This window comes from Adiantum capillus-veneris, chromosome 7, assembly GCF_014529385.1.
Source record: "Adiantum capillus-veneris isolate H3 chromosome 7, ASM1452938v2, whole genome shotgun sequence".
Taxonomy (NCBI): Eukaryota; Viridiplantae; Streptophyta; class Polypodiopsida; order Polypodiales; family Pteridaceae; genus Adiantum; species Adiantum capillus-veneris.
In genome coordinates this window covers 151,522,214-151,543,731 of record NC_140937.1, presented here as the reverse complement: position 1 = coordinate 151,543,731, position 21,518 = coordinate 151,522,214, and the positions used below count along the sequence as shown (strand labels likewise).

Below are 21,518 nucleotides of genomic sequence, written 5' to 3'. Positions count from 1 at the left end.
TATTACCCTCAAGCTCTTTGCTCTTGGAAAATTTCTCTCTCTCTCTCTCTCTCTCTCTCTCTCTCTCTCTCTCTCTCTCTCTCTCATCAGAGCTATAGGGCACTCTTTCATCAGTCCTCCTTCAAATTTAAAATGTAGAGGTAAATCTCAAATTTTGTAGGTGGGATTACACTAAACCTTGGTATTTTTTGAGCATTTTCCTTTGTCTACATACTGGGTGGATTCTCTCTCTCTCTCTCTCTCTCTCTCTCTCTCTCTCTCTCTCTCTCTCTCTCTCTTTGTTGTCCATGTATTTGGCTCTCTCTTTCTCTAGCTAGAGAGAGAGACAGAGCTCTCTCTCTCTCTCATGCTTGATAAGAGAGAGAGAGAGAGAGAGGTACTGTATGTGTTTGAAATTTATAAGATGGACAACATGAAAACCTTTATGCAGCAACCTAAACAAAAGTCATCACAACATATTTTCAAACTAACTTTGCACTAACATGTATAGAGTAAGTGATATTTCCCATGTCAAAAAATATAATATGCGTAGAGACTTAAGATTTATACGCTCAAAAGCGTAGCCTACGACATGCCCTGCTGCGGTATCGAACCACCCATGGCCCACAATGTAAAATACATCTACCAATCACTGGAGGAAGAGATCCGAACACAAAAACACGTAGGAACCAAGCACCGAGACTAAGATTACGAGCAAACATAGCATTAATTCGACGGGTTCTGCCTAGCTTTGCAATGGTGACACGTGCTTTGAATCCTCTCTGAATAGCAACTTGAATGTAGCACAGCAAGATCGGATCATATGAAGCATGATATATACCCACCATTAAGAATTATGGTAATATTGTGATCTATAGCCAAACAAAAAGCTAATAGTATAGATAGATATTTTGATACACAAAGCTATTACTTTACTATATCAACATCAACATTGTTACCTTGCTACATCCAAGTCCTCGAGTAGATGAATCACCTGCATGGCTATGATTGGTGGACCCCTCCATAATGGTGGATCTAATACATAATCGTTGACTGTGAGATTTAAATTCTTTAAAGTATAGAAATGTCACAAAAACACATATACAATATTTTACCTCGGACGTGTCGAGGTCGTCTCCCTAGTGTGTAAGTCACAGAGGCATTAGGATCCATCTTCATTCATACATATACATATACATATACATAAAGGATTAGAAATTCATCAAAAAGCACATGAATCATAAATCTCTCAGCACTAATAAATCTTAGTCAATTTTTTCAGCGAATATACCTTGCTTGAGGCTACACCATGTTTCATAAGAAGATACTATATAAGCTTATAAATGACAAAGAAATAGTTGCGAGAGTCACCGTGCTTTTTTATTGGATGAAACATATCCAGCCACGTTAAACCCCATGGCAAGGGGGTGGCAGGGGGCAGGTCAATTGCAACACCTCTTTGTAGACAATGTTAGAAGTGTATGTTCTTTGATCTCCATGTCTACTAATGCTTGTTAAGTGACTATCACCAACCACAACCTTGATGGCAGAAGAGGATCTCACATGAGACATTGCCACATACAGTTGACCATGGGTGAAAACAGGTGTTGGGAGATACAATCCAAGAACTCCCAATGTTTGGCCTTGCGCCTTGTTGATTGTCATCCCAAAAGCACAATGTAGGGGAAATTGGCGGCGTCTCAAATCAAGGGAGACCTTCTCTAGATCCCATGAGAAAATCAATCCCTGGAATGAACACTGCATTTCCTGCATGTGACCCTGTAATCATTTTTGCTTCAATCACTTTGCTGTGGAATTGCTTACAAATCAAGCGTGTCCCATTACAAAGAACACTTCTTGGATCCAAATTGCGAAGCAACATAACTGGATCTAAACTATTTACAAACTCACTTGTGAATAAAATGCTATCACAATTTGATTCACACACTAAGTCCGCACTTACATATTCCTTATAAGTACTAGGAAATTGCTGCAAGCCCAAATTGTTCATAGTATCCACCTCCTTGTTCCGTGGAGCCAAAATTGCTCTATCCTTGAAAAAGGTTGCATGGCAAGTCTGTGTTTCAAGGTCTCTATATATGCAAGCAACCAATGCTTGCAAATTATTTTGTGATAGCATCATGCAGGCTAGCAGGGCCACATTATCAAGTATGTCCCCATCACAAACATCGCCATTACCAATATCAAGTGTCCATTGCACAAACTCTCTTTCAATAACATTACTTAAACAATTGACCACTCGCATATTCTGTGTTAGATGCATGATTTCTGTACGTTGTCAAATGTATGAGTGGTGCAAAGATGCATTAACAATGTCTTCTCTTCCCCCTTTACGCACAACAAGTAATATTTGTCTAAAATCACCACCAAGGAGGAGAACCTTTCCACCAAACAACATGTCATTTTTCATGACATCTCTTAGTGTCTTATCAAGAGCCTCAAAAGCCTGTCTATGAGCCATGGGGGCTTCATCCCATATGATCAGTGAACTCATTTGCAACAGCTCAGCAAGCTGTCTGTTTACTTTAATGTTACATGTGGACTCAGAAGTTATATCAATAGGGATCTTGAATCTAGAGTGTGCAATCCTTCTGTTGTCAAGAAGCTGTGCTGCAATCCCGGACGATGCACATGCCAAAGAAACTTTTGACTCTCCACGTATCCGAGAGAGCAATGCATTGTAGAGATAAGTCTTTCCCGTTCCACCTGGCCCATCCAAGAAAAAAACAGTCCCTCTGCTCATGCCATCTGCTTGTAAAAACCGATTGTAAGCTTCCCTTTGCCCAACATTGAAAGATGATTACATTCGAGCAGACAATACTCTTTGTTCCTCTCTGTTATACATGAACTCTTCAGCAAGCACTCCATGCTCACTCATAATTTGCAAGGTGTGATCCACCTGGGGCATTCCAGAATAATTGGAGAGCCTCTTTCCATAGTGTTGAAGCATTGTCTCAAAGTTTGACAAAGCTTGGTTTTGTGCCATGTGGATATTTGCATCGTTTGTGCGAACCCTCATATGATATACATGGTCCTCAGAAATCTCCTTCACCAGGATGTATTGGTTCACAAAAAACCAAAATGACTACAAAAAGTAGGCGCAATTGTTGCCCTATTTGTTGAAAAGAAGCTTCTTCCAAACAAAGAAACCATTCATCATCAACGTGCAGTAATCCTCATGCATTACATGTCTCTTTAATGTGTCACATACTCGTCCATTGAAGGTTCTAATATCCTCAAAAGACCTACATCCTTTGCACATGTTGAGTAACATACGCAAATACTACAAATTTCCAGCATTGGGAACAATGTGGTACATTCTTCCAATCATGTCACCAATCTGTCTTTGAGTCCATGTTCTACTTACTGGCTTCCAAACCCACTTTGTTGGGAAGTCTATGTACAAAAAATCGTTGGCCTCTGGATATTGTTGATTTGCAACAAACCACTCAGTGAGCGTTGTCTTTTTGCTGACCTCTCCCTCCACCACACTCTGTATAGTCGCTCTGTCGCTAAAGATGACTTGATTTTGATGAGGCAAGTGAACTTCGAGCCGTTGTATGTCAGGTTTCTCTTGATGCATGTGAAACCCAAGTATACTCCAAATAGCCTCAGATGCTGATACATATCAAGCATTAAGATAGTTTGTAACTTCATTTAGAAGCCCTTCACTATCTTGTAGAACAACAGTGACCCTGTCATGTCCCTTAGACACATACTTGTAGAGATATTTCACAGCGGATATAGTGGAGAAAACCTCCACATTGATATGTGCATTGTACCTTATTGACAAAAATGGATTGGATGGAACAATCCATTTATTACTCATTTGCACTTTATTACGAACAGTGTAATTTCCATCATCCCTCCTCATGTACGTTGGATATCCATCCCTAGCCACAATAGTCGATGTGCTGAATCTTAGAGGATATTTAAACCTGCACTTCCCATCTTTCATACATGGAGCATTCTTATTCAAGTTTCCACACGGGCCATGCACATTACACCGACTGATAACATCATACAACTGTGGAAACATTACTTTATCAGGAAGCTCCACACACACAATCTTATCATAATGATATGTCTCTGTTGGCTTATGCTTAGATGCAAGTATCAATAGAATGTGAGCATGAGGAAGGCCTCTCTTTTGGAACTCAATCATAGAAATGTGTCCAATGACCTTACCAAAAATATCTCTCTTAATCAGCAAGCCCATCAAATCCTTGAACTTATGGTAGAAAACACGGGCAGTAAGATCATGACGATCATTGGATGTCTGTCCAGGCAGTAATGCATCCTGTATCTCCTTCCATCCAGGATTGCATGTGAATGTAATGAAGAGATCAGGTTTTCCTCTCTTGCGTACAATTGCCATGGCATCCTGGTACAGCTGGTGCATATAGCGAGGGCCACCAGCATACGAAGAAGGCAATACAACCCTTCTTCCAACATTAGCACCCAATAACAGTTCTCTATCATCCCTTGTTCCATCTCTTGCTCCAACCATATCTATCAAGCCTTGATACACCTCACTGCGAAGTTCACTTTGATGATTATGAACCCACAAAAGCCTCAACTCCTCCATACAACTATATGCATCAACAATATATTGTTGCAGTAGCCTACCACCACGTAAAAGACATTGTGACGTGTCATCTCTAATTTGCAATCTATACTTGTAGAAATATATTTTGTAGTTCCATTTACTCGCTCTCTGCTTACTTCCTCTCTGTTCACTTGGGGTATGTAAGGATTCCAACCTTCTTCACCATTTGGAAATAGCAACACATATAATAGAGGCATGTATGACCTATGGAAATTTGAGATTCTTTTTAGACCACCACCCAAAAGATTCAACACAATATCACGATGGCCAATGTTGGTCTCTTCACCCTGACCAGACATGATTGCAGCAACTTCCACACTTGTTGGAGCAACATATTGCCAGCCATTTGTACGCTTCTCAGTAATGACCATCCTAATCTCCGGAATATTGGAAGTTTGGACCATTGTAGCAAACCCCCTAAAAGCTTGAACATACGGATTTACTCGATGCATCATCGATTGCAAGCTTTCCAAAACATCTGATTTGAGTTTAGAAACATGACTCATCCTGTTTTGCAACTCATTCTCAGTGTCAAAAAAATACAACTGAGCAAAGCGAGGGATTTGACCTGATCGCTCTTCTGGCATCAATGGACCAATGTTATGATAAATAGATCCATGCACCTTGAAGGTATAGATTCCTTTTCTTTGGTAGAGAGATTCATCTATATGAGCTCCCAAAGAAGCAAATGCCAACACACTATTGTATGCTCTGATATGTTTCAAGAATTTTCTACTTCTAGTATTACGTCCGTGCATCAATTCCCTTAATTCTAAAGGAGGTTCACTTAATGGCGGCAAAGAAACATTTCCTGAGTTGCAACAACTCTTCCCCACAAATGTGCGAATGGTCTTTGCTTCTGTTTTCCAAGCTAAAGCACCACAAAAGGAACGTGCAAAATCCAAGTTGCCTATGTTGTGAAGAATACACTTTTCATGAGAAATAGAAAACATAGAGATATGCATCAAGGAAGTGGTCTCATAATATAAGTAGGTGATAAATAGGCAAAGTGTCTCAACTTTAAAGTGATCTCCCTCTCTGGAGACAATTACAAGCTCCTCAAGAACATCTCCATTATTGGCTTCCAAATTGTCTTCCACTTCAATCCCTACATAACTTTGCGAGAGAATTGACTCGTTATCTACATCCAAAGAAATCCTTCCCTGAGGAAATTCATTGCATCGATTCACGTTTATCAAATGCTGGCAATCTTCCAAGCGAGGCACATCAATCTCACCCAGAGAACGTCGAACTCTATCTCGCGCTGCTGCACATCGCATAGCTCAAGAGGCTTGACATATCCTACTACGTCTTGCATGTCCAGGAGAAAACACCTTTGGACCAATAGCCATCTATCCAAAAAAGAACTCTTATAAGTACTCATAGATATATACAGGTTAGTATTTAGAGAATTAAGAAGAGAGTATGGAGAAGAAAGGATTTCCCAACTATGTCTATCTTTCTTTGAGGGAGTCAGTGAGAGGAGGCTTGCCAACCCACATGGTAAATGTCTATATACTTCTATATCTGTCTCTCTATATCTGATCTAACTACTACTAAGGATATAGTTGGGGGAGCGAGTCCATCCCATTAGCCCATTGACGATTGTCGGTTAAGGCCTGAGTTTCAGCTGGCAAGTTTCCACTGCGGTTACAACGCGCTAGTCTGCACGTCAACCGGATTCTCGCAGTTGATGCAGATGTGCCAAGTTAACCCATTATGGTCCACCCATTATTGACCATTGGCAACCTTTGCTCAAGACGGATTCAAAGGTGCATCCAAATCAGGCCCGAAGTGCTTCATTATGAAGAGTTACCATGGTGACAGGTCCCCATTTGAGTTGGTAGAGTTGCATTGAGGCTTGGATTGTTGTGTACATTCCGTTTACGCAATCAAAAGCAAATACCACATTGGAAATGGTGTGCATGTGATTACATTGGGAGAGACACTCTCGCTTTGCATCTGCCAAAAATAGCCCAGAGCTTCTTGACCCTACCCAAATTGGGCATATCTGGCAATCAATGCATTCAAAGAGATGGCATCCTATATAGGAAGCTCTCTCCAACTTTTTGTGCTTTATGAAGTGCTTCACATTTGTCATACCTAGAAAGAAGTCAGACATTGCACACACCTAGAGTACTTTGTGTGTGTGTGTGTGTGAGTGTATGTGTGTGTGTGTGTGTGTGTGTGTGTGTGTGTGTGTGTGTGTGTGTGTGTGTGTGTGTGAGAGAGAGAGAGAGAGAGAGAGAGAGAGGGAGGGAGGGAGAGAGAGATTCACTGCTACATAACTTGAGAGAGAGAGAGAGAGAGAGAGAGAGAGAGGGAGAGAGAGATTCACTGCTACATAACTTGAGAGAGAGAGAGAGAGAGAGAGAGAGAGAGAGAGAGAGAGAGAGAGAGAGAGGGAGAGGAGAGATTCACTGCAACATAACTTGAGAGAGAGAGAGAGGGAGAGAGAGAGAGTTTCACTGCAGCATAACTTGAGAGAAAAGAGAGAGAGAGAGAGAGAGAGAGAGAGAGAGAGAGAGAGAGAGAGAGAGAGAGAGAGAGAGAGGGCGAGGGGGGGCGGGAAATGGGAGCTGTGACCCAAAAGACACAGTGGCAACAAAAATACTACAATTATGGAGATCCTCTGAGAATGTAGTATCCAAAGAAGACAACCAAGAGTCGTGAGCAAATTGGTATCCACTCCCCCAAAATGTAGTCAATATCCCCAAAGCCACCAAAATATAGATCCGCTAAGCCTATAAATGAGAAAGAAGTGAGTATTACTATCGATTACATAATTCACTTCTTGTAAGGGTTGCCCTGCTTTGAAGTGGATGGAACATCTCCAACGACATTAATCCCCTTCTTGGGCCAATGGGTCGTTACCAATGCATGGAGCTTGTTTGAGATAGATCTAACTTCGAAACACCTCTAGTATGTTGTACTGCTACGGCGGTCAATTTGTTGCTAGTACTTCATAATTCAGGCACAATGCTTTTGAAATCCATGCTATCCTTGTCAAGAAGGGACCTCTCCAAGAGACTCATGATTTTTGCCTGTTTGTTTTCTATGCGAGAAAGTTGTCCTTGCACTGAACTCTGCTGCTGCAAAATACCATTGATCTGTAGCTGCATCCGCTCCTCTAAATGATGAAGATAAACCCCTTGCTCATATTGTGAATGGCTCAACCAGTGAATGCTCTCTCTATAGGAAACCTGTGATGCCTCCGCTCTCTCACATGAGGCTTGAATTTTGGAGCATACTGTGTGGATGATACCTATTTCATCTACAATTTTCTTCTTTGCAGGTCCATCCCCACCTCGGGCAACACGCTTGGCATTTTGTAAATTTTTGCTTGTGTCTCTCTCTGGGGTAGAAAATATCACCTTCGAAGAATCTCCTTCAGAGGTAAGCATGTGCTCCATTACTGTAAGAAAGAATAAGATATATATTTAGCACCGGGTTATACATGTTTTTCTCTCTATCTATTTGTCTCTCTATTTTTCCCCTATCCACCTCTCTATACCTCCCTCTCTATGGCGCAAGGTGGCCATAGAGAGAGCAATAGCCAAAGCCTGTGTGTAGGATGTCGTCTCTTGGAATGTACTGATTGTGGGATATGCCTAACTTGGTTAGGGCCAAGAGAGCGGCTGCCCCATCCCTCTCTCTCTCTCTCTCTCTCTCTCTCTCTCTCTCTCTCTCTCTCTCTCTCTCTCTCTCATATCCCACAATGAGTGCACTCCAAGAGACGACATCCCATAGATTGAGCTCATTGAAAGCACCTTTTGTGCTTTATGAAGTGCATGGCATTTTGCATACATGTCGACCAAGGCAATGCTAGAATTCAAGGGCGGAATTTCACCTTTTCCCGAACACTGACTCACAGTCTCAATCTCACGTGGAGAGGAGGGGTATGAAATAAAACAAAAGGAAATGTTATATTAAACGTCTTCACCCGGGGCGCTCACTTATCAAAAGCTTCCTATATCATGTGCGTTCAAGAGGTTATTAATAATACCTCAATATACATACTATATTTACACTACGTGCCTATTTAAAAGACCCCCACCCCCCTTTGTATGTATACATTTTGATACATTTTGATCTTTTAATAATCCTCTCCGGTTAACTCACGTGATAGCATACACATTCTAAAAAGTGACTGCCCCAGGCGTCTTCAAAGGGCCAAGGTCTATGAGACCAAACATTACTTTTGATGACCTATTTTTTGTAACTGTTGGTAGACTTTGGAAAACCAAGCACCAAATGGAGGGGATTCCAACCTAAACTTTTAGCATTTCAAAAAGTGTAGCTCACACCACCAAGAGGTTTTTCAGGGTGATATCCGCTGCCATATCTCAAACCCTCGAGTGTTAAGAGTGTCATATTGTTCTAAGAGTGTCACCTAGTGTCCGGTGGTACAGAGTGCGCTCAAGATGTTGTCAGCGCTTATCTCAAACCCTCAACTGTTAAGAGTGTCACCTAGTGTCCGGTGGTAGCTGTTCCAATCTGCGAGTGAGGTATACTTTAATTTATTTGTCTTGTTGTGCAGTGCTTAGTCCTACTCACATAGAACTCTGATCCATTTTAAAACTCAAACGATAGCCTAATTTTCTAAAATTTTCTCTATTTCGGGGCGAAATTTCTCCTTTTCCCCTTGCGCTCAAGCGGCATTTTGGAAATTGAAAACAGCACGATATTAAGCTGAAACACATTTTTCCTGAACACTGACTCACAGACTCAATCTCACGTGGAGAGGAGGGAGATCAAATGAAATGTTATATTAAACATCTTCAAAGGGCCAAGGTCTATGAGAGCCCGTAGAGATGACGATGACACTATTGCAATAGCCGGGAGGAGGATGTCGAGCCTGCATGCGCTGCTGCAGTAGGCAGCTCAGATGGCGATGAGCCCACAGAAATGACGATGGCGATGAGGAGCGATGATAGCCCGCGTGCGCTGCTATAGTAGCCGGGAGGAGGATGGCGTGCGCTGTTGCAGTATCCGGGAGGATGAAGAAAGGCTGCAATGGTGAGCCTGCGTGAGAGTCAGTGGTCAACACTGCGCCATGCTGAGAGCTGTGAGGGGCAGGTGCGGGGGCATGAGGTTCTGTGGTCACCGCTGCATGCCGAACATCCTCGGGCATTGATGACGATAACTCACAGTCTCAATCTCACGTGGAGAGGAGGGAGATGAAATGAAATGTTATATTAAACGTCTTCGAAGGGCCAAGGTCTATAAGTGACGATGGCGATGAGTAGCATTGACAGCCCGCGTGCACTGCTGCAGTAGCGAGGAGGAGGAAGGAAGGCTGCAATGGCGAGCCTGCGCTGCGTGAGAGTCGGTGGTCAACACTGCGCCATGCTGAGAGCTGTGAGGGACGGGTGCGGGGGCATGAGGTTTGGTGGTCATCGCTGCACGCCGAACATCCTCGGGCATTGATGACGAAGATTTTAGTAGATGAGGATGCATCCAAACATTGTAGATTGTATCAATTTTGGCCTTCGGAAGATGTTTAATATAACATTTCATTTCATCTCTCTCTCTCTCACACACACACACGAATTGATAGACAATCAAGCTTCCACTCAAAACCTGCCAATCTCTTTATCTTTGGAGATATTTAATCTCACAGCCAGGGCTATTTCATGACCCCTCTTACAATGCAAGACTACCAATATCATCTTTTGCCCACATCATTTCATTTGGAGAGGTGTCCTCACTTTGCATCTGCTCAAAATAGCTCAAATCTTCCTAACCCTGCTATTGGTATCAACTATTAAGAGTATCCTATTGTCCTAAGAGTGTCACCTAGTGTCCGGTGGTAGTTGTTCCAATCTGCGAGTGAGGTACACTTTAATTTATTTGGCTTGTTGTGCAGTGCTTAGCCCTACTCACATAGGGCTCTGATCCAATTTAAAACTCAAGTGATAGCCTAATTTTATAAAATTTTCTTTATTTCAGGGCGGAATTTCTCCTTTTCCCCTTGCGCTTAAGCGGCATTTTGGAAATTGAAAACAGCACGATATTAAGCTGAAACACATTTTTCCTGAACACTGACTCACAGACTCAATCTCACGTGGAGAGGAGGGAGATGAAATGAAACAAAACGAAATGTTATATTAAACGTCTTCAAAGGGCCAAGGTCTATGAGAGCCCGCAAAGATGACGATGACGCTGCTGCAGTAGCCGGGAGGAGGATGTCAAGCCCGCGTGTGCTGCTGCAGTAGTCGGCTCAGATGGCGATGAGGCCACAAAAATGACGATGACGATGAGGAGCGATGACAGCCCGCGTGCACTGCTTCAGTAGCCCGGAGGAGGATGGCGTGCACTACTGCAGTAGCCGGGAGGATGAAGGAAGGCTGCAATGGCGAGCCTGCGTGAAAGTCGGTGGTCAACACTGCGCCATGTTGAGAGCTGTGAGGGGCAGGTGCGGGGGCATGAGGTTCTGTGGTCACCGCTGCATGCCGAACATCCTCGGGCATTGATGACGATAACTCACAGTCTCAATCTCACGTGGAGAGGAGGGAGATGAAATGAAATGTTATATTGGCCACTTCAAGCTGGACATTTCCCGCAATCAGTGCATTCCAAGAGACAACATCCTAGGTAGGAATCTCCTCGTGCACTTTTTGTGCTTTATGAAGTGCACCACATTTGGGATACATGTCGACCAAGGTAGTGCCAAGAACGACGTTTTCTTTCAACGACCCCAATTTCACAATATTATCATGATTTTTTTTTTCCCATATCAGCATCTTGTGTGATGAGCCCACAAAAATGACGATGGCGATGAGGAGCAGCCGAGAGGAGGATGGCGTGCACTGCTGCAGTAGCTGGGAGGATAAAGGAAGGCTACAATGGCGAGCCTGTGTGAGAGTTGGTGGTCAACACTGCGCCATGCTGAGAGCTATGAGGGGCGGGTGCAGGGGCATGAGGTTCTGTGGTCACCGTTGCATGCCGAACATCCTCGGGCATTGATGACGATAACTCATAGTCTCAATCTCACGTGGAGAGGAGGGAGATGAAATGAAATGTTATATTGGCCACTTCAAGGTGGAAATTTCCTGCAATCAGTGCATTCCAAGAGACGACATCCTAGGTAGGAATCTCCTCGTGCACTTTTTGTGCTTTATGAAGTGCACCACATTTGGGATACATGTCGACCAAGGTAGTGCCAAGCACGACGTTTTCTTTCAACGACCCCAATTTTACAATATTATCATTATTTTTTTTCCCATATGAGCATCTTGTGTGATGCCACATACCTTCAAGGTTCATGCATTTGGAGATATGCCCTCTCTTTGCATTTGTTAAAAACAACCTAGAGCTTTGTGACCGTGACCCTTGCCCTCAAGATGCAAACGTATGTGATTGCATTTAAAGCAACACCCTCGCTTCGCATCAGCCGAAAACAACCCAAAGCTTCTTCGCATCTGTGAGTTCAACTCTTGTTGATCCTTGAGGTCTCATGGGATTGAGCCTGCAACTTTAAAACCTGTCTTCTTCTTCTCTCTTTCTCTCTATAGTTCTACAACATCTGTGACGTAGCACTCATACATGTACTCATGGTCGTTTGTGCGAGAGTAGCACCCAACATCGAGATGGAGTTCTGTCTGATGTTTTGAAGAGAAGTAGGAGGAAAACCTCTTTCGGTTATTGAACGGGCATTTAGTCGGCGGCTATCGTAATAGAGAATATACGTATGTCTGCATGCGATAAAGGAGGATAGTGGCAACACTAATACATGTGGCAAGGCATTTGAGTGGAAGGTGTGGACCGTGATGGGGGACTTCGTGGGCATCCACAAATACTGGTTGCAATCAGTGGTTCAAAGCTCCCATCCAGTGGATGGCCAAGTCCAAAAATTAGGCTGTGTGGAAAAGTCCACCATGACCTCCACAGCAACACCCTACCCCTTCATAGCCGAGAAGCTTCTAGAAATGGACCAGCTCCATCATCGCTACTCCTACACCATCCTTAATACCACCCTCCCATGCTTCTCTTATGGACGACTATGTCAGCACCTTCACGCTCTTTCCCATCCCCAACCCTTGCGATCCTCAAGCTGGACCCAACACCCTCCTCCATTGAAGCTTCACCTATAACCCTACTTCATCCATCTCCCCAGAGAATGCTCTCTCTACCATCTTCTCCTTGTATCTAGCTTAGAACTCAGCTCTCCTTGACTGTTGACGATTGTGAGTAGCCAAGGATGTTGAAGAGGGGAAAGAGGAAAATCTCTTTAGGGTTCTTTGGTGGTCATTTAGCCGGCGGCTACCACAATAGAGAATATACGTACGCCTACGGGCTATAGAGGAGGGTAGTGGCAACGCTTATACATGTGGCAAGGCATTCGAGTGGAATATCAAGGGCATTGACACACAGTAGGTGTGGGCCGTGATTGGCAACTTCATGGGCGTCCGCAAATATTGGCTTATTGGCCACTTCAAGCTGGACATTTCCCGCAATCAGTGCATTCCAAGAGACGACATCCTAGGTAGGAATCTTCGAAGGACCAAGGTCTATAAATGACCCCTCTTACAGTGCAAGACTATCAATATCATCATTTGGAGAGATGTCCTCACTTCGCATCTGCTCAAAATAGCTCAAAGGTTCCTGACCCTGCTATTGGACATATCTTACGATCAATGCACCCTTGCGAGGGTCAATCGCAACAAAAAACAGCCCACAACTCTCTCTCTCTCTCTCTCTCTCCCCCCTTGACATCTCGGACAAGAAGGTCCTCAAGCACTTTTTGTGCTAATTCCCAAAATACCCCTTAAATTTCAAAATTCCCGAAAGTACCCTTGTATCTATTTTGATTGGACTGTTCAAGATTTTTAAATCTTTATTCTTTTGTGACAATTAAGATCCGTTTTTTAATGCTTAACATGTAATTTGTCACAATTATCTGTTAAAAAAAAGGCATCGTGTCTTAAAATAATGAAGCAATTCATCTCCAAAGCCTTCTTATGGAAAGCTACAAAAAAAAAAATCATCTCGGGAATCACGTAATTTGTCACAAATTATCTTTAAAAGAGAAAAAAAAAAAGGGCAACCATGTCTTAAAATAACGAAGCAATTCATCTCCAAAGCCTACATAACCAACACAAATTTGTCTTAAAATAATGAAGCAATTCATCTCCAAAGCCTACATAGCCAACACAAATTCTAGTTTTAGCATATTGTATTGATAGACGATCAGCCTTCTCTGGAATCACGTAACTGAGGGTATTTTGGAAATTTTGAAGGGCAAAATATTGAGGGTATTGGCGGTATTTTCCGGAACATTGTAGTGGCTCGAAAATGAGACTCTCTCTCTCTCTCTCTCTAACACACACACACACACACAGACATTCTCATTTCATGCCCACAAGGACGATATAACATTACATTTCATTTCATGCGTTCTCGGACGTTCTCAGACCATGCCCACAGGGGCGTAGGGTGACAGGGCGCAGGAATGACACATGGCAGGGTGGATACAAAGAGAGAGAGAGAGAGAGAGAGAGAGAGAGAGAGAGAGAGAGAGCGCTACCTGCAACAGCTGGTGTGAGCCGCAGTCCGCGAGTTGAGGAGCCGCAGGTCACCGTAGGCCGCGAGTTGAGGACGCAAGTCACCGCAGTCCGGTGGTGCAGTAGCCGCCTTCGTCCACCTTCGTCTCCCGGTGGTGCAGTAGCCGCCTTCAAAGTAGCTGCAGCAGCGTTAGCAGCGTGGAGGATGCAATGGCGATATGGTGATGCGTCAACAACGTGTTGCGTGGAGGATGCCGATCGCAATGTGGTGAGTAGCTGCAGCGTGGAGGATGAGGATGGCGACGAGGACCTCTCTCTCTCTCTCTCTTGAGGATGACGATGAGAGTGTGGCAGACCTCTCTCTCTCTCTCTCTCTCTCTCTCTCTCTCTCTCTCTCTCTCTCGGATGACGATGAGAGCGTGGCAGACCTCTCTCTCTCTCTCTCTCTTGAGGATGACGATGAGGACCTCTCTCTCTCTCTCTTGGGGAGAGCGTGGCAGACCTCTCTCTCTCTCTCTCTCTCTCTCTCTCTCTCTCTCTTGAGGATGACGATGAGGAGCAGGACCTCCCCCCCCTCTCTCTCTCTCTCTTGAGGATGACGATGAGGAACAGGACCTCCCCCCCCCTCTCTCTCTCTCTCTCTCTCTCTCTCTCTCTCTCTCTCTCTCTCTCTCTTGCCCGCATTGATTGACCTGGCATCGTCGGGCGCACCATCTTGAGTAGGCGGCTAGCGATGATGTATTTACGATTTTTTTGAAATAGCCCGCCCGACTGAGGTCGCCTGACTCTTGAGGAGTCGCCACGTGGCAAGGGGGGGCCGGAATCCCCTCCTCTTTTATCTATTAGTATAGATAGCATACAATGCACGTGTCAATAAACACGCAGTTTAAAATTGATATGATAGCATTTGTGCTCACCTCTTTTATCAAGCACACAATCAACGTGATGTGCATGGGGATGCCATAGAATAATGTCTTACCTTACAAAAAGAGATTCCCTTTAATTTTAATTAATCCTTGGTAGTAGCTCAAGGTTAATTGATAACCAAGGTTAGCGTTCGTAATGCATGATGTGTAAAGTTCATGAATTGACACTTCTGATGACTTTTAGGCTTAGACTTGTAAAGTGAACGAAAAGGATAGGAAAAGATCCAGGTTCTCAACGAAGTTTGGGAATTCAAGCTGGAATTTTCTCACATTTAAAACTAAAGGGAAATCAAATCATGTATTTATGAAAATATATAAAGCTTTGAAATGAAAAGACCCATTGCCAAACAAATAATTTAACTGTTCACCATGAAAAGGAAGGTAGTGGAAACAATAAAATCTTTTTTTTTTTACAAATCGCACACATCCCGTGCGAATCGATACGAATGTCTTTATGAATGCACAGGGTCATTTGGTCGCCTTTGAACCCATGACCTGGGTCACGAAAGAACAAAGACTCAACCAGCCAAGCTAGCTCCTTTGAACAAAAAACAATGAAATCTTACGAAAATTAATGAAATACTCTTTAAACTCCCAAAATACCTTTCTGATTTGATTTTCAAATTGTACAAATCTTTCAGTATGGCCTTGCATTTTTCAAACTTGAGGGTGTTTCCATGTGTCCGCATACACAAACATATGATGCTGGCATTGCCAAAGAATTCTTTTGCTTCTAGTTATGCATCCCCAAGTTCTCAACGGATTTAGAGGTATGTGTGTTGTTATTGAAGACTAGGCTCTCCAGCAATCAAAGGTACAAGTTTGAAATTAGAACACATACACCCAACCCCAGTAGGTGGAGGCATTCCGACTCTTAAGGTGAGTCTTCGTGGCCAGATAAGGTTGGCCAACCCATCATATGGACAAGGGAACATCCTGTAAGGGCTTCATCACGTCACACGAGCTGTCAAGGGGGTTTGAACCCAAGACCTTAGACACAAGGGGCTCTTGCTCTACCGATTGAGCTAGCACTCATTGACAAATGTTAAATGTTGAAACTATTTGGATTGCGCAAGAAAATAATTCCATTTTATAAAATATTTATGGTACTTGTTTTACCCTGAACTTTATGGGGCCTTGATTCCATGTCATAGGAAAATAAAAAATGATTGGCATCAAAATCTTGCTCGTGTTAGAGCGTCCCCCATACACCCTTTCAGGGGTAGGATGGCTGAAACGGTCTATCATCTCACAATCGGTATCTGCACGTCGGTTCACTCGCTGTAGCCCATGGAAAAGGCGAATCAACAATGTGGAGGCTGGTTGAGGCACCCGCTTGCAAAAAAGATGCAACTTATATGTCAGTTCAATCGATAAATTCTCTAATTTTGAAAGTCTCGAGAGCAGCTATGGGATCTTGTTTAGCAGTTTGTAAGCCCTCCAAAAGCGCCTTTAAATGGCTTATAGGGGAGCCGTCTTAGTCACTTTTCTTGAGGATGGAAGTAATCTTGTCCACCGATAACGGAAGACACAACTTGACCTTGGCGTTAGTCTCTTTTCTTGAGGATGGTGCCAGTAATCTTGTCCACCAACTGCAAGTTTGAAAAAATACATAAATTTTTAAGCCCTTCTTGAAAAAACCAACAAATGCTGTAGAATTTTAAGGTGAAAATGAGCAATTGTTTGAAAAGAATTGGTGAATCTTGACTTTTGATCCGTGGTTCATGAAAGCAAGAGGAGAAAGAGACTATTTTGGTTGCAAGGGATACCAATAATAACCTTTACAACCAACAAGTGTGTGGCCCATCCTATAGACAGGGAGGGGAGGGAGCTCCCTTGAGAGAGAGAGAGAGAGAGAGGTGGGGGGTGGGTTGGTCTCTTTTCTTGCTTCGGATTCCCCACACCAGGGCCTCAAATCCCTTTCCTTATGCCACGAGGAAAAGGCATCCAAGGTGCATTAGATGGTATAGAGAAAAGATGAGAGAAAGGACACAATGAAATTTCCCCCATGTTTTGCGTTGAAACTCAAGGAATCATCGTCTTTTACATAAAACATGTAAAATTTTGCCAGTTTTCTTCTAGAAGAGGTTGAAATCTAGTTGGGATTAAGGACTTTCTGGCATTATGATAAACGAGTGAAAGTATGTCAAGTTTCCTCAAGACAAGCTTGAAATCTAGCTAGGATTTTCCCCTCTAAAAAAAACACCATGTTGTTGTAAACAATGCGAGTAAGTTAGGAGGAGGCATAAGAGGTGCGGCTAAAGATAAAGTGCTAGCCAACAGTTAAGAAGTGTAGAGGGGGTCATAAGAGGAGCAGTTTTACTACTCCTTGAGTGCTAGGTTTTATTGGGCCTACTTTACATACAACGTGTCGAGACGTGGTCTTGTTACTAAATGCCATGTGCTTTTGCGTATGCATTGCGGGTCGCTCTTCTATAAAAGACCCCACCGGCTCCCATTCGTACACAACAGCGTGCGTCCCCCGCCGCCCCCCCCACCCCCCCCCCCACCCCCAACTCTCTCTCTCTCTCTCTCTCCCTCGCGCACACTGTCGTAATGGCAGCTCTGCCTATTCCTCCTGCCTGTCCCATACCCGCGCCAAGGAGATCCTCGCCGCTTGCTTGCTCTCGACACCATGCCGCCAACCCACCACCCCACTCTTCTAATAACGGCCACCCTCGCTCGCCCTTCTCCCACATTAGCACCATCTTTCAGGCGCTCATTCACACTGCCCCCCATTCCCCTAATATCTACCTCTCTTCCAACTTTGCCCCTCTCTCCCATGAGTCCCCCCCTACTCCCTGCCCCCACATTGAAGGCACCATCCCTCCCTCCCTCACTGGCGTCTTCCTTCGCAATGGACCTAACCCCTTGCACCCCCCGGCCTCTAACTACCACTACTTTGATGGAGATGGCATGATACATGCTGTCACTATCAATAATGGGAGTGCAGTGCATGCATGCCGATACATACGCACTAACCGTTTTGTCTGCGAAGAAGTTGCTAAGAGGCCCCTCTTTGTTAGGCCAATTGGAGAGCTCAATGGACTTAAGGGCATTGCAAAGCTACTTGTACTACTGCTTAGGCATATTACCGGCATCATTGACATATCGAAAGGGTTTGGCTCTGCCAATGCTGGTCTAGTATACTTCAACAACAAGGTTCTTGCAATGTCTGAAGAAGACAAGCCTCATTGCCTTCATTTGTCCAATGATGGAGACATTCACACTGTGGGTAGATTTGATTTTGGAGGTAAGCTGAAGTCAAGCATGAGTGCTCATCCAAAAGTGGATCCTATGACTAATGAGATGTTCTCTTTTAGTTACAACTTGTTAATCCCACCGTATTTGAGATACTATAGAGTTACCTGCAATGGAGAAAAGTTGAAAGAAATCCCTATTACAATCACAGAGCCCACATTGCTGCATGATTTTGCAATATCAAAGAACTATGCCATTTTCTACGAGCACCAAATCATGTTTAGATTGCACAATTTGATCAAAGGAGGTTCCCCTATTGTCATTGACGAGAAGAAGCGGCCTAGAGTGGGAATTCTACCAAGATATGATGATAATCAATCCAACATGAAATGGTTTGAGTGCCCACCCAACTTTGGCACTTGCATGCACTTTTTGAATGCATGGGAAGAAGATGATGAGGTTGTAATGGTGGGTTGTGTCATTCAACCATTAGCGCTTGTATTCACAGATATGGAGAAGATACAAAGTAGGCTAACCAAGTTTAGGTTTAATCTAAAGACGGGCAAAATAAGAAGTGAGAAAGTAAGTCATGCTAATATTGACATGGGAAGGATAAATGAGAATTATCTTGGCCAGAAAACAAGATTTGTTTACTTATGTACTTATGGGCCATGGCCCAAATACTCAGGGGTGTGTAAAGTAGATTTAGAGGCACCTTGTATCAGCAACCCACAAGGTCTTATTAATGATCAATCTGTTGATAGCACTAATGAGCCATGTATTGTTGGAAGGCGAACGTTTGGAGAAAATTGCTATGGAAGCGAACCCTTTTTTGTACCCAATCCTTCAAACTCATCGTTACATGAGGATGATGGATACCTTGTCACGTATGTTCATGATGAAGTGAAAAATTGCTCAAAACTGGTTATCATGGATGCTCAATCTCCTACTCTAGCCATAGTTGCTGCCATTTCCATGCCAACTCGCGTTCCCTACGGTTTCCATAGCCTCTTTGTTAGTGCATCACAACTACAAAACCAAGATGCTAGAATATTTTAGTTTGATAGCTAAATTTTTCACTGCCATTAGCATGTCATCTCCTATTCCCTATGGTTTCCATAGCCTCGTTGTTAGTGCATCACAATTGCAAAAGCAAGATGCTAAATTTTTTTAGTTTGATACGTGATTTTTCCATTGGATCCCAAATTCCCTATGGCTTCCATGGCCTCTTTGTTAGCTCATTCACAACTTAAAAAGCAAGATACTAAAATCTTTGTTTAATTGATAGGTGACTTTTCCACGGAATTGGAATTGAAGACAAATAAATGTAGGTTACCAACGAGTAAATCTTCCTTAATACTTTAAAGGACATAATATTATGTTGCTTTAATTTAAACAATTCCATTTATAAAAGGAAGCAAGCTTGAATATGTATGAAAATGTCCAAAGAAATATATAGTTCTCTAATACCTCTCTCTCTCTCTCTCTCTCTCTCTCTCTCTCTCTCTCTCTCTCTCTCTCTCTCTCTCTCTCTCTCTCTCTGGTGTGTGAATCAATCCATACATGCCTTCATTCCTCTCTCACATCTCTCCACATGGGTATATAATGGCGATTCCTTCAAAGTTTTTTTAGAAAAAATTGCTTTTTTTTTGCTTATTTTGGGCTAGCACTAGTATATAATTCATGTTCTTTAACAAGCCTACATTGAAAATGTACATTAAGATAATTTTCAATTGTTGTATAAAACAAGTCTTGCTTAGAGCATAGCTACTTGGATTCTTTTAAACAAGCATCTTAGGTATGTGATCATGTTTTTTATAAAATGTCATTTACGCTAGCTTATTGCAATGTTAATATAGTTAAAATGACTTGCTAAAAAATTCTCAATATGTAATCTTGGTGGGCCTAGTCTGTCACTCACCGATCCAACTTATTAGTTATGATGGTTAATAGTTCACTCTTGGATCGTTAGGGTATGATTGATCCTTGAGAGACAATTAGGTTGATGCAACAAGCTCAAGGATTACCCATATTATTGGGATGAATTGCTTCTCCTTCTTATTCTTTTTATGCATAGTTTACCTCCTTCTATGTGGTCTATCCTCTTGCCAAATGACTTGGGTAGGCACCATCCTTAAGGGGGTCTATGTTGGTGCAAGTTCTTAGAGAATACAACTTACTGTTAGGACAGATTTCTCCTCATAAACTCCACCATATTGCTTATTTATTAGATGTGTACTTCACCTCCTCATTGGTGGTCTATCCTTTTGCTAACTTGCTCGGAAAGATACCATCCTTCAAGAAGTTTAGGTTGGTGTGCGTTCATGGAGCATCACTCCTACTAATGAGATGAGTTACTACTTTTTCTTCAGCCTCGTTGGCTTTTGTAGATGCCGCTAGTTCACCTCCTCCTAGGTTGTCGATCCCTAAACGAAGTGGCTTTGTTAGGAGCCATCCTTGGGTGGTTAAAGTTAGTGCAAATGATTGAAACATTGCTCGTTTTTTGGCATGCATCAATCCACAATCACTCCACTATGTTGCTTGTTTAATATGATGTATACTTCGCCTGTTGTGGGGTTATCTATCCTAGATTTTCAACGAGCTCAAGTAGATGCCATCATATAGGGCTATAAATTGGTGCAAGTTCTTGGAGAGTTACCCCCTATTGTTAGGATGGATTGTTTATCCTACATTGATTATTTTGTTTTATGTAGGATGTGCCCACTATTGGGTGGATCGTCTCTTGGGCATAAAGGCTAATATGATGTTAGGTCTGAGATGCTTGCTAATCACTAACCTTATTGAAAACCAATTTATTGAAGATTTCTTATACATAGTGAATAAGGAGCTACAGTATCTTGTAGAAAGTTGTAGGTACCAATCCACCAACATAGTGGATCATAGGCAGCAATCTCAAGGATGCACCTTACAAACACCTCTATATCACGTGCAACTAGAACCTAATTAAAACCCTCATTTACATGTTTTAGGGATGGGAATATCACTACCCTTCCTTCTTCATAAACGGCCTATAACTTTTTCTAAAAATTGAATTCAGATCCTCCTATAAGCATAAATCTATAACTGATATGACTTATAATATACTCTCATGTCGAGGACACATGATACACCTACATAACTACAAGGTGCATTCCATGGGGTAGAAATTCACCAACACAGTGTTCTATTTTTCCTCTCTCTCTATCTCCCCTGTGTACTTGCTTCCATCTTCAAAAATTGGTAATAGAGCTATTGGTTGACCTACGAGGGTGGCTC

The 21,518-nt window shown here is 42.9% G+C and overlaps 2 protein-coding genes and 1 pseudogene across 2 annotated transcripts; 1 reads left to right on the top strand and 2 right to left on the bottom strand.

The window, feature by feature from the left end:
• Positions 1 to 1,684: 1,684 nt before the first annotated feature.
• On the bottom strand, positions 1,685 to 2,245 carry LOC147454817 (uncharacterized). Its single transcript, XM_086517076.1, has one exon. It carries the CDS (start codon positions 2,243 to 2,245, stop codon positions 1,685 to 1,687), a length of 561 nt encoding a protein of 186 aa, XP_086373202.1.
• A 1,383-nt stretch (positions 2,246 to 3,628) lies between these two features.
• On the bottom strand, positions 3,629 to 5,889 carry LOC147454816 (uncharacterized). The gene is made up of 2 exons (XM_086517075.1): positions 4,814 to 5,889; positions 3,629 to 4,625 (listed from the first exon to the last, which is right to left on the bottom strand). Exons 1-2 carry the CDS (start codon positions 5,887 to 5,889, stop codon positions 3,629 to 3,631), a joined length of 2,073 nt encoding a protein of 690 aa, XP_086373201.1.
• Positions 5,890 to 17,569: 11,680 nt separating this feature from the next.
• LOC147454815 (zeaxanthin 7,8(7',8')-cleavage dioxygenase, chromoplastic pseudogene) lies at positions 17,570 to 19,478 on the top strand (annotated as a pseudogene).
• The last annotated feature ends 2,040 nt before the right edge of the window (positions 19,479 to 21,518 follow it).